The sequence below is a fragment of the Dendropsophus ebraccatus genome, chromosome 1 (genome assembly GCF_027789765.1).
Source record: "Dendropsophus ebraccatus isolate aDenEbr1 chromosome 1, aDenEbr1.pat, whole genome shotgun sequence".
NCBI classification, from domain to species: Eukaryota; Metazoa; Chordata; class Amphibia; order Anura; family Hylidae; genus Dendropsophus; species Dendropsophus ebraccatus.
In genome coordinates this window covers 231049123-231062272 of record NC_091454.1, presented here as the reverse complement: position 1 = coordinate 231062272, position 13150 = coordinate 231049123, and the positions used below count along the sequence as shown (strand labels likewise).

General features: G+C 48.0%; 1 protein-coding gene across 3 annotated transcripts in view; it reads left to right on the top strand.

Annotated features, from left to right (window-relative positions):
* Window positions 1-6215, top strand: part of NLGN2 (neuroligin 2) — a 149755-nt gene extending 143540 nt beyond the window's left edge. For all 3 annotated transcript variants that reach the window (XM_069950185.1, XM_069950204.1, XM_069950195.1), the window contains 2 exons: window positions 237-1026; window positions 2183-6215. In XM_069950185.1, coding sequence (XP_069806286.1) covers window positions 237-1026; window positions 2183-3026 — 1634 coding nt within the window. In that variant the 3' untranslated portion in view covers window positions 3027-6215. The remainder of the gene's footprint in view (window positions 1-236; window positions 1027-2182) is intronic.
* Window positions 6216-13150: the final 6935 nt, after the last annotated feature.

Sequence of the window (13150 nt, the reverse complement as noted above, 5' to 3'; positions counted from 1 at the left end):
GAACATGGGGCTGCCAAGTACAGTCCTTCATGGGTCGCCAGAGACGTTAGTGCTCAGGAAGGGTTTGCATACCTCCAAGTAGGAGAATTTCAAAGTTTTCAGAGTGAATATTTGGGTTTGTGAGTCTTCAGCAAGTGAAGAGATGGATTTCCTGTAACTATGATGCATTCCTCTTTCTTGGGTTTATGGCCTTTTTCATTTATCTGAAGCAATATTTATTTTTTTCCTTCCTCCAGGACTTTTCCAAAAGGCCATTGCACAGAGTGGGACGGCCATCTCTAGTTGGTCTGTCAACTACGAACCTCTGAAATATACTCGCCTTTTAGCAGCTAAAGTGGGTTGTGATTACACCGACAATGCAGAGATGGTGAGCTGCCTTAGAAGAAAGCCCTACAGAGACCTGGTAGATCAAGACATACAACCTGCAAGATACCACATTGCTTTCGGACCTGTTGTGGATGGTGATGTGGTCCCAGATGACCCAGAGATTCTAATGGAGCAGGGAGAGTTCCTAAACTATGACATCTTGATGGGAGTGAACCAAGGGGAAGGCCTCAAGTTTGTTGAAGACACTCTGGAAAGTGAAGATGGAATATCTGCCAGCTACTTTGATTTTACTGTGTCCAATTTTGTGGACAATCTCTATGGTTACCCTGAGGGAAAAGATGTTCTACGAGAGACGATTAAGTTCATGTACACCGACTGGGCAGATCGTGACAATGGTGACATGAGAAGGAAGACTCTGCTGGCATTATTTACAGACCATCAATGGGTGGCACCAGCTGTGGCAACAGCTCGATTCCATGCTGAATACGAGTCACCTGTCTACTTCTATGCTTTCTACCACCGATGCCAAGCTGAAGGAAGACCAGAATGGGGAGAGGCAGCCCATGGAGATGAAGTGCCCTATGTCTTTGGTGTTCCTATGGTGGGAGCCACAGATCTTTTCCCATGCAATTTCTCTAAAAATGATGTCATGCTTAGTGCTGTGGTCATGACTTACTGGACCAACTTTGCCAAAACTGGGTGAGTTGTAATGTTTTTAATCCATACCAAGTAAAAGGTGATGTTTAGGCCTTGCAAAAACTATGAACATACACATATAAGACCAGTCACCTCTCTACCACCAACCATCCTACCTGTCCCATTCTGTAACATTTCTCTGCCAACCTAAGCCATACCTATTCATCTATTCCTTCACCTTTCAAATCGGTCATACACACTAGATATAGGTAGGTGGATGGTGACTAATCATTAATCCAATGGTTTATCACACAGGCCGGGCTTGTTCTAGAACAGGCGAAGGATGATCAATCTTTTTGGAAACCAACTGAGAACATTTTTTTTTTCAAGAAAAGATCATTTGTTGATCTTTCACCAATCATCCAAAACTTTCAACCAAGCTCAATAACAGTGTGTCATCCGTCATCTAAACCTGGCAATTAATATGTAATAGCTGTCAGCCGAATGTTCATGGGGTCAACATCTATCTTTACCGATCCTATGGGCTATTCTCACAATGTTATGTGTCTCTCATCTTCCTTCCTTATGGAAAATAAATAATAAATGCAAATACACTGATTTAGCAAGTATTCCATAACATTCAGCAATCTGTATGCAAGTACCCCCCATATGTGTGTTTTTACCCTGTAACTCCTGATTACTCAGTATTATCAGGTTGAGCATGCATAGAATCCTGCTATTGGTCCATTGAAGGCCCCTTTCTATCCATTAATAGAGGAGCTGGCGCACACCGGCCAGGCATGCAGAGTGTAATGGAAGCCACAAGCTGCAGCAGAGATATCTGGGCAGAAGGGCACTGAAGGACAGCTGTGGGATACCCCCTTTAATATCTCAGGATTTCCAGTTCCTCAGATATGAAACCAGCAATCCCACCGATCCCTTCACGTCCAGTAACTCGAGACAGTATAACATTTCGGCAAATCCCATCATAACAATACATCCATGTTTTCATCTACATCCTATCTGCCTTACTACTATTCCATATCTAGATGTTACAGCTTCAGCCACGAATGTTTGCTTTTTAGACAAATCTGCAGATAGTGTGCTCTATATCAATTTCTGTGTAGATTTAGATATTTTCCCCACTATTGAGTTATTACCAGAACTTGTGACTATCGTTGTTAATATCTCATGATCTTTTGTCTTCGTTTGACTGTAGGGATCCCAACCAGCCTGTTCCTCAAGACACTAAGTTCATCCACACGAAGCCCAATCGCTTTGAAGAGGTGGTATGGACAAAGTTTAATCCAAAAGAGAAACAGTATCTACATATAGGCCTAAAGCCTCGTGTTAGGGACAACTATCGTGCCAACAAGGTTGCATTCTGGTTGGAATTAGTTCCTCATCTTCACAACCTGAATACAGTCCAGCACCCTTCAACCACTACCAGAATACCACCCTACAGTACCCGCTGGACACCTGGTACCAGGACAAACGGTGGAAGTACCACCAGACGCCCACACTCCACACTCCCTCCTGATGGGGATGACGATGACTCAGTGGAACGGCCTCGGTATTCTCCCTTTCCTGGTGACTCTCGTGACTATTCAACAGAGTTAAGTGTGACAGTAGCTGTGGGGGCTTCACTTCTCTTTCTCAACATCTTGGCTTTTGCTGCACTTTACTACAAAAGAGATAGACGCCATGAACTGCGGCAGCGAAGACACAGTCCTGGACGAGGAGGTGCTCCTGGCAATGACCTGGCACACCATGGACCAGAAGAAGAGCTGATGTCCCTTCAGATCAAAAGAGCAGGAGGGGCTCCAGATCTTGAACCACTGAGGCCCCATGATATACTGCGGCCAGCCTGCCCTCCCGACTATACTCTGGCATTGAGAAGGGCCCCCGAGGACGCTCCACTCCCTCCCCCACCTCCACCTCCTGCCTCGGTCATGGCTCCAAGTACCATTTCGGGGCTACCCTCATTACATCCTTTTAATACATTCCCCACCACTGCCCACAACAATACCCTTCCTCACCCGCATTCAACCACAAGGGTATAGTGGTGCTAGGCATCTCTCCCTCAATCCACATGCTGCCCCGTCTCCCCCTTCTTGATATGAACAGCTATGCTGGCTTTCTGGGCCTACCAAGCCTGAGCTGGATTTTGCCTTATGGCAGGGGATGGGGTAGATACAAAGACTTGTTTATAATGAGGGAGCAAGAGAAGAACTACCCACGCTCCCCATGCCCCTCCTTGTCCTCCTCAGGCTATAAAAACTGCTCCAAGTGATCAATCTTCAGGTCGACGGAACCTGAACTGGAATCTCTGCCTACGTCATGGGGGAAACAGGGTCAAACAGAGGGGCAGTTATTTAATGGGATTGTAGGGGAAGATAAAAAGTGTTTTGATCAAATAAATTATACCCCCTGCTTCTCTTTTTAGAAAGGGATGGGGGGGTTCGGCTACAGGAGGAACGGCGGTCTACATGATTAGGCCAAAACCCTCCAGTGACTCACTTCTACACCGGCTTTATCATTTTTATTCATGGACAATGTTCATTTGATGGGGATGTTACGCTGGGTTTGGGGCATCACAGATACCCTTAGTCCGGTGTGTTCAATGCACTGAATCTTCAAGGACTAAACTGCTCCCCAACAGCTGAAATGACCATCACAGGAAGAAGGGGTATCCCTCCACAAGAGAAGAGGGCAGGGGGTGAATGTACTAGGGAGGGGTGAATGCATGAGAGGCCAAACTGAAGCCCCTTCCTCGTAACACACACAGTGCCAATGATCCCTTCCTCCTCTCAGACAAGGTGGGCTGGCTTGTCAGTAAGATGGGGGTGTCTGAAAGGTGTAAAACTGTTCTGCCTCTCCACTGCCATAGTCCCAGGGTGCCTGGGTGGAAAAAAGAGAGGAAGGGAATTGTAAGTGTGCCAAAATAACAGAGGGGGATTTTATGTGACCGATCAGTATATTTTATTCCAATATTATGTTTGTCCTGATTGTCCTCAATTCTTTGTTCAGTTTTCTCTCTTATCCCCCCGTTTATTTAACATCCGCCAAGATCAGCCCCCTATTTGCTACTCATCTTTTTCTCCTCTCTACCAACTCTTCCTCCACAACACCGGGCACCAGGTTTGTAACCAGAAGCACATTGAGATCTCATGTTCCCCGAGTGGACGCGGGTCTGACAAATGATTAGTAGGACGCCGACATGGGAGATTGCAGCAGTCAGTAACCGGAAGATTATGGGGAATGAGCGAACAGATTCAGGCAGATCCTGCAGGGTCATAATAACCTTAAGATTTCTATACACGAAATCGTCAGATACCTATGCCTCGAAGAGATTCCCACAGGATTCCTGCAAGTTACAGCATCAGTGACTCATGAAATAAAACTGGCAAACACCTAGGATTTCCATACGATGTAGGGTTAGTGACTCTCTCTCTGAGCAGTCAGCCAAATGTTCGTTCTGTTGGTTGCACCATAAACAAGCATGCTAGGCTTGCCTTCATGTGCCTTGGCTTCAAGAGGGAGAAGAGTTGAAATCCAACATGTCCAATACTTCTTGACCATACACGTATGACAGAAAGATCAGCAGTTGAGTCTGATGGCCAATACAAGCATACATATTTGACTCCACATTGGTCATAGTGGTTGTTCACATTGGCCGTAAGACCCAAAGATTGTTTCTTTTAGATGAACAATCCTTCCTACATCAGCCAAGACTTTAAACACTAACGTCGGGACACCCCCATACACACCTGATAGTAAGCCAGTCGCACGAGAGTCATCAGGTTTGGCCAACGTTAATGTGTTGATGGCCTTTCATCAGTACGTTTATAAGATGACATACTGTCCTGACGTTATCACCCTATCGATACTAATAGTATCCTATCCTACTCTATCGATACTAATAGTAACCCCGCATTCACCAGATAGATTCTGCAATTTATTCACATTCCAATATGGAGGTTTCACTAATAAAAAAATATGGAACGCTTCACGAATTTGCGTGTCATGAATGAAACTTGCTGAGTGCCGGGAATTCTTGGATTGGCCTGCCACGAGCACCTACAGCAGAGAGCCGTCTATTCTACTCTGTCCATCATGACCTGGGCTGAAACAGGAAGTCCAGGGACTTTAAAGATCTTTCAAGCGCTTGCCAAATTCTCAGCCTGCCATACTTTCCTGATTCCTGATACAAAGGTTCACTGGGCTCAGCCAAATGTGCATGTATTGGGAAGGAGAGAAAGCCACTGCCAGACTCTTCTGAGGGTGGCTTATATTCTCAACAACAAAGGTATCAGTCATGTTGAAATCCATTAAGCTGACCATCCTCTACCCCAACATCAGCCCTTAGTGGGGAGACAGGAGGCCCCTCATATTCTTGAGGTGGGCTCATTAGAAATAATGGTGACAATGTAGCCACAGAGGCTACCAGTATTTATTACCATGGGCCAGCACCTCTTCCTCTTTGTTTATTTGCTCCAGTGTCCCAATACAGACTCAAAGATTTTCAGTGGCCTTCACGGACTGCTGCCATTATGTCACACATCTGGCCATAGAGTACATAAGGTCAATTCACAAACATGGCATTGGCCCCACTGGGAGGGAGCTCATCTTCTCTACCAGTATGTTCGCCATCGTGTCCTCTGCAGTCACTGATTCAGAGATAACAAGAGGGGCCATGAATTGTGGGTGACCCCAGTATGGGAGCTGTGCTGTAACTTGTAGGAATCTCGCTCTACGCTCCAGTCACAGAGGCAGACGACTAACAAGAATACAATGTATGTGCTGTGGGCTGCTGTCCGGAACGGCGCACCAGAGAAGCCCCCTCCCCCTCACTGACCTTAAGATTTATATTATATAGATTGTTCTATAATTAAAAGGGACATATGGAATATATAAATATATATATAAAGAATATATGCACAGGATGGTGCACACACAGATGTGTGTATATGGACACACGCTCTATACATGCACACACATATATACTGTATGTGTGTGTATATATAGATATAGACGTCTGAAGCCATTGTACTTGCCGGCAGCAACAAATCCCAATGGGCGGCAAGGCACAATGGTGCAGACACCTACATATCAGTATATGTGTGTAAATATACATGACATGAAGGCACAGGAGATGCCTTATTGCCTTTTTAGGTCCTGGCGCTGAATTGGTTAACTACTGGCACTTTTTTTTTCTTTTTATTTTTCATTTTCTTCTGTTTTTGGGATCTTGGACTGAAATAAAATGACAAATTTTGGTGACAATATGTTTGTCTTTCTGTTTAATTCAAGACTTTTATATCAGCACAGGACAAAGAGCAAGGCGACTGATCAGTGTGAGCCGCTGGTAACACAAAGCATACACTAGCAGAGTCGCTTTATGGGGGATCTAGTCAATGTATACATACATGACCCATAAAACACATGGTTACTGTAAGGACACCTCCCCCACCTGGTCACAATACAGAAGAACTGGCCTTGATGGTCCTGGTGCCTAACAATGGCTTCCAGTACTCAGATACCCCCAGGACTTACAGGGGGACTGAAATGTAACAGACAGTCAGAAGTATCAATGGGAGCAGGTAACAAATAGCAGGCATTGGAATTCACTGATAGATGACAGAAACCAAATGATGGGAATGGATGATGGCACAGAAGTATGATGAAGATGAAGACAGTAGTGTGGAGTTGAAGCAGATGGAAGATGAATGGGAACAAGCTAGATGTCCCTACATCTGCACCTGAACAAAGACATCACTGACCATCACTGCACCCTCACTGACCCATGACTGCTCCATCACTGACCATAACTGCCCCATCCCTGCCCCCTCACTGACCCATCACTGCACAATCATTGCCCCATTACTGACCATCACTGCACCCTCACTGTCCCATCACTGCCCCATCACTTACCATCACTGCCCCATCACTTACCATTACTGCCCCATCACTGCACCCTCACTGGCCATCACAGACTAATCACAGACCCATCACTGCACCATCACTGACCCATTACTGACCCTCACTGACCATCACAGACCCATCACTGCACCATCACTGCCCCATTACTGATCATCACAGACCCATCACTGACCCTCACTGCACCCTCACTGACCATCACAGACCATCACTGCACCCTCACTGGCCATCACAGACTAATCACAGACCCATCACTGCACCATCACTGACCCATTACTGACCATCACAGACCCATCACTGCACCATCACTGCCCCATTACTGATCATCACAGACCCATCACTGCACCATCACTGACCCTCACTGCCCATCACTGCACCCTCACTGCACATCACTGCCCCATCACTGCACCCTCACTGCCCATCACTGCCCCAATACTGACCATCACTGCCCCATCACTGACCCATCACTGCCCCATCACTGCACCCTCACTGCCCCATTACTGACCATCACTGCCCCATCAGTGGCCCATCACTGCTCCATTTTTGACCATCACTGCACATCACTGGCCATCACTGCACCCTCACTGCCCCATTACTGACCATCACTGCACCCTCACTGCCCAATCACTGACCATCACTGCCCCATTACTGACCATCACTGCCCCATTACTGACCATCACTGCACCCTCACTGCCCAATCACTGCCCAATCACTGCCCATCACTGCACAATCACTGTCCCATCACTTCACCCTCACTGCCCATTACTGACCATCACTGCCCCAACACTGCCCCATCACTGACCATCACTGCACAATTACTGCCCCATTACTGAACACTGCACCCTCACTGCCCATCACTGGCCATCACTGCCCCATTACTGACCACCACTGCACCCTCACTGCCCATCACTGCACATCCCTGCCCCATTACTGACCATCACTGCACATCCCTGCCCCATCACTGCACATCCCTGCCCCATCACTGACCATCACTGCCCCATTACTGACCATCACTGCACCCTCACTGCCCATCACTGCACATCCCTGTCCCATCACTGCACCATCACTGACCCATTACTGACCATCACTGCACATCCCTGCCCCATCACTGCACATCCCTGCACCATCACTGCACCATTACTGCACCATCACTGCCCCATCACTGCACCATCACTGCACATCACTGACCAACACTGCCCCATTACTGACCATCACTGCACCCTCACTGACCATCACTGACCCATCACTGCACATCACTGCCCCATTACTGACCATCACTGCACCCTCACTGCAAATCCCTGCCCCATCACTGCCCCATTACTGACAACACTGCACCCTCACTGGCCATCACTGCACATCAATGCCCCATCACTGCCCCATCACTGCACATCCCTGCCCCATTACTGACCATCACTGCACCCTCACTGCACATCCCTGCCCCATTACTGACCATCACTGCACATCCCTGCCCCATCACTGCCCAATTACTGACCATCACTGCACATCCCTGCCCATCACTGCACCCTCACTGCACATCCCTGCCCCATTACTGACCATCACTGCACCCTCACTGCACATCCCTGCCCCATTACTGACCATCACTGCACATCCCTGCCCCATCACTGCCCAATTACTGACCATCACTGCACATCCCTGCCCATCACTGCACCCTCACTGCACATCCCTGCCCCATTACTGACCATCACTGCACCCTCACTGCACATCCCTGCCCCATTACTGACCATCACTGCACATCCCTGCCCCATCACTGCCCAATTACTGACCATCACTGCACATCCCTGCCCATCACTGCACCCTCACTGCACATCCCTGCCCCATTACTGACCATCACTGCACCCTCACTGCACATCCCTGCCCCATTACTGACCATCACTGCCCCATTACTGACCATCACTGCCCCATTACTGACCATCACTGCCCCATCACTGCACATCCCTGCCCCATTACTGACCATCACTGCACCCTCACTGCCCATCACTGGCCATCACTGCACCCTCACTGCACATCACTGCCCATCACGGCCCCTACTAGACTCCTAACCCTTCTGACGTATCTGTTATTCTTCTTTTTGCCTCTATCACTCTATTATAGATAAGCTTTTGCCCCAGTCACTGTTTGATGTGTTTATATCATTTATGTTAAATCTTCAATGAAAAAAACAAAAAAAAAACCAACAACTAACATAAAGAACATGAGGGCTGTAGACGTAAAAGCGAGGCAGATGCTGGACTGAGAAGCAAATACAGCAAAACTGGGAAACCTACAGCGACTACAACTACAAGATAAAGAAACAAGCATCATAATGAAGTGAGAACTTTCTTGGAACAAAACAAAGTTGGAACAAGGATTACTAGATAACACTAGCAAAGCATACACTATAATCCGCACAGAGCATACTCTATAATCCGCACAAAGCATACACTATAATCCGCACAGAGCATACTCTATAACCTGCACAGAGCATACTCTATAATCCGCACAAAGCATACACTATAATCCGTACAGAGCATACTCTATAATCTGCACAGAGCATACTCTATAATCCGCACAGAGCATACGCTATAATCCGCACAGAGCATATGCTATAATCCGCACAGAGCATACTCTATAATCCGTACAGAGCATAAACTATAATCTGCACAGAGCATACCCTATAATCCGCACAGAGCATACACAGTATACACTATAATCCGTACAGAGAATGCACTATAATCCGCACAAAGCATACACTATAATCCGCACAGAGCATATGCTATAATCCGCACAGAGCATACTCTATAATCCGTACAGAGCATACTCTATATTCCGCACAGCGCATACTCTATAATCTGTACAGAGCATACTCTATAATCCGTACAGAGCAGACGCTATAATCCTCACAAAGCATACGCTATAATCTGCACACATCATAGGCTGTAATCCGCACAGAGCATCTGCTATAATTCACATAGAGCATAGGCTGTAATCCGCACAGAGCATATGCTATAATTCACACAGAGCATACTCTATAATTTGCAGAGAATATGCTATAATCTGCACAGGGCATACACTATAATCTGCACAGAGCATACTCTATAATCCGCACAGAGCATACGCTATAATCCGCACAGAGCATCTGCTATAATCTGCACAGAGCATACGCTATAAAATGCACAGAGCATACATTGTAATCGGCACAGAGCAGAGGCTGTAATCCACACAGAGCATACACTATAATCCGCACAGAGCATACGCTGTTATCTGCACAGAGCATACATTGTAAACCGCGTAGAGCATATGCTATAAACCGCACAGAGCATAGGCTGTAATCCGCACAGAGCATAGGCTGTAATCCGCACAGAGCATAGGCTGTAATCCGCACAGAGCATAGGCTGTAATCCGCACAGAGCATAGGCTGTAATCCGCACAGAGCATAGGCTGTAATCCGCACAGAGCATAGGCTGTAATCCGCACAGAGCATAGGCTGTAATCCGCACAGAGCATAGGCTGTAGTCCGCACAGAGCATAGGCTGTAGTCCGCATAGAGCATAGGCTGTAGTCCGCACAGAGCATAGGCTGTAATCCGCACAGAGCATAGGCTGTAGTCCGCACAGAGCATAGGCTGTAATCCGCACAGAGCATAGGCTGTAATCCGCACAGAGCATAGGCTGTAGTCCGCACAGAGCATAGGCTGTAGTCCGCATAGAGCATAGGCTGTAGTCCGCACAGAGCATAGGCTGTAATCCGCACAGAGCATAGGCTGTAGTCCGCACAGAGCATAGGCTGTAGTCCGCATAGAGCATAGGCTGTAGTCCGCACAGAGCATAGGCTGTAATCCGCACAGAGCATAGGCTGTAGTCCGCACAGAGCATAGGCTGTAATCCGCACAGAGCATAGGCTGTAATCCGCACAGAGCATAGGCTGTAGTCCGCACAGAGCAGTTGTATTACAGTGTACAAGGCAGGTGTGTCTAGTGGTGGTGGTGTTATAGTGGACGGGCAGGTGTGTGTAGCGGTGGTGATGTTACAGTGTACAGGACAGGTGTGTCTAGTGGTGGTGGTGTTACGGTGTATGGGGCAGGTGTGTTTAGTGGTGCTGGTGTTACAGTGTACAGGGCAGGTGTGTCTAGTGGTGTTACATTGTACAGGGCAGGTTTGTTTAGTGGTGGTGGTGTTACAGTTTACAGGGCAGATGTGTCTAGAAGTGGTGGTGTTACAGTATACAAGGCAGGTGTGTCTAGTGGTGGTGGTGTTACAGTATACAAGGCAGGTGTGTCTAGTGGTGGTGGTGTTACAGTGTACAGGGCAGGTGTGTCTAGTGGTGGTGGTGTTACAGTGTACAGGACAGGTGTGTCTAGTAGTGGTGGTGTTACAGTGTACGGGTGGGTGTGTCTAGTGGTGGTGTTACAGTGTACGGGTGGGTGTGTCTAGTAGTGGTGCTGTTAGTGTACGGGTGGGTGTGTCTAGTATCGGTGGTGTTACAGTGTACGGGTGGGTGTGTCTAGTGGTGGCGGTGGTGCTACAGTATACAGGGAGGTGTGTCTAGTGGTGGTGGTGTTACAGTGTACAGGGCAGGTGTGTCTAGTGGTGGTGGTGTTACAGTGTACAGGACAGGTGTGTCTAGTAGTGGTGGTGTTACAGTGTACGGGTGGGTGTGTCTAGTGGTGGTGTTACAGTGTACGGGTGGGTGTGTCTAGTAGTGGTGGTGTTACAGTGTACAGGGCAGGTGTGTCTAGTAGTGGTGGTGTTACAGTGTACAGGTGGGTGTGTCTAGTAGTGGTGGTGTTACAGTGTACAGGGCAGGTGTGTCTAGTGGTGTTGGTGTTACAGTGTACAGGGCAGGTGTGTCTAGTAGTGGTGGTGTTACAGTGTACGGGTGGGTGTGTCTAGTGGTGGTGGTGTTACAGTGTACAGGGCAGGTGTGTCTAGTAGTGGTGCTGTTACAGTGTACGGGTGGGTGTGTCTAGTAGTGGTGGCGTTACAGTGTACAGGACAGGTGTGTCTAGTAGTGGTGGTGTTACAGTGTACGGGTGGGTGTGTCTAGTAGTGGTGGTGTTACAGTGTACGGGTGGGTGTGTCTAGTAGTGGTGGTGTTACAGTGTACAGGACAGGTGTGTCTAGTAGTGGTGGTGTTACAGTGTATGGGTGGGTGTGTCTAGTAGTGGTGGTGTTACAGTGTACAGGGCAGGTGTGTCTAGTAGTGGTGGTGTTACAGTGTACAGGGCAGGTGTGTCTAGTAGTGGTGGTGTTACAGTGTACGGGTGGGTGTGTCTAGTAGTGGTGGTGTTACAGTGTACAGGACAGGTGTGTCTAGTAGTGGTGGTGTTACAGTGTACAGGGCAGGTGTGTCTAGTAGTGGTGGTGTTACAGTATACAGGGCAGGTGTGTCTAGTGGTGTTGGTGTTACAGTGTACGGGTGGGTGTGTCTAGTAGTGGTGGTGTTACAGTGTACGGGTGGGTGTGTCTAGTGGTGGTGGTGTTACAGTGTACAGGACAGGTGTGTCTAGTGGTGGTGTAACAGTGTACAGGGCAGGTGTGTCTAGTGGTGGTGTTACAGTGTACAGGACAGGTGTGTCTAGTAGTGGTGGTGTTACAGTGTACAGGGCAGGTGTGTCTAGTAGTGGTGGTGTTACAGTGTACAGGTGGGTGTGTCTAGTAGTGGTGGTGTTACAGTGTACAGGGCAGGTGTGTCTAGTGGTGGTGTTACAGTGTACAGGACAGGTGTGTCTAGTAGTGGTGGTGTTACAGTGTACGGGTGGGTGTGTCTAGTGGTGGTGGTGTTACAGTGTACAGGGCAGGTGTGTCTAGTAGTGGTGCTGTTACAGTGTACGGGTGGGTGTGTCTAGTGGTGGTGGTGTTACAGTGTACAGGGCAGGTGTGTCTAGTAGTGGTGCTGTTACAGTGTACGGGTGGGTGTGTCTAGTAGTGGTGGCGTTACAGTGTACAGGACAGGTGTGTCTAGTAGTGGTGGTGTTACAGTGTACGGGTGGGTGTGTCTAGTAGTGGTGGTGTTACAGTGTACGGGTGGGTGTGTCTAGTAGTGGTGGTGTTACAGTGTACAGGACAGGTGTGTCTAGTAGTGGTGGTGTTACAGTGTATGGGTGGGTGTGTCTAGTAGTGGTGGTGTTACAGTGTACAGGGCAGGTGTGTCTAGTAGTGGTGGTGTTACAGTGTACAGGGCAGGTGTGTCTAGTAGTGGTGGTGTTACAGTGTACGGGTGGGTGTGTCTAGTAGTGGTGGTGTTACAG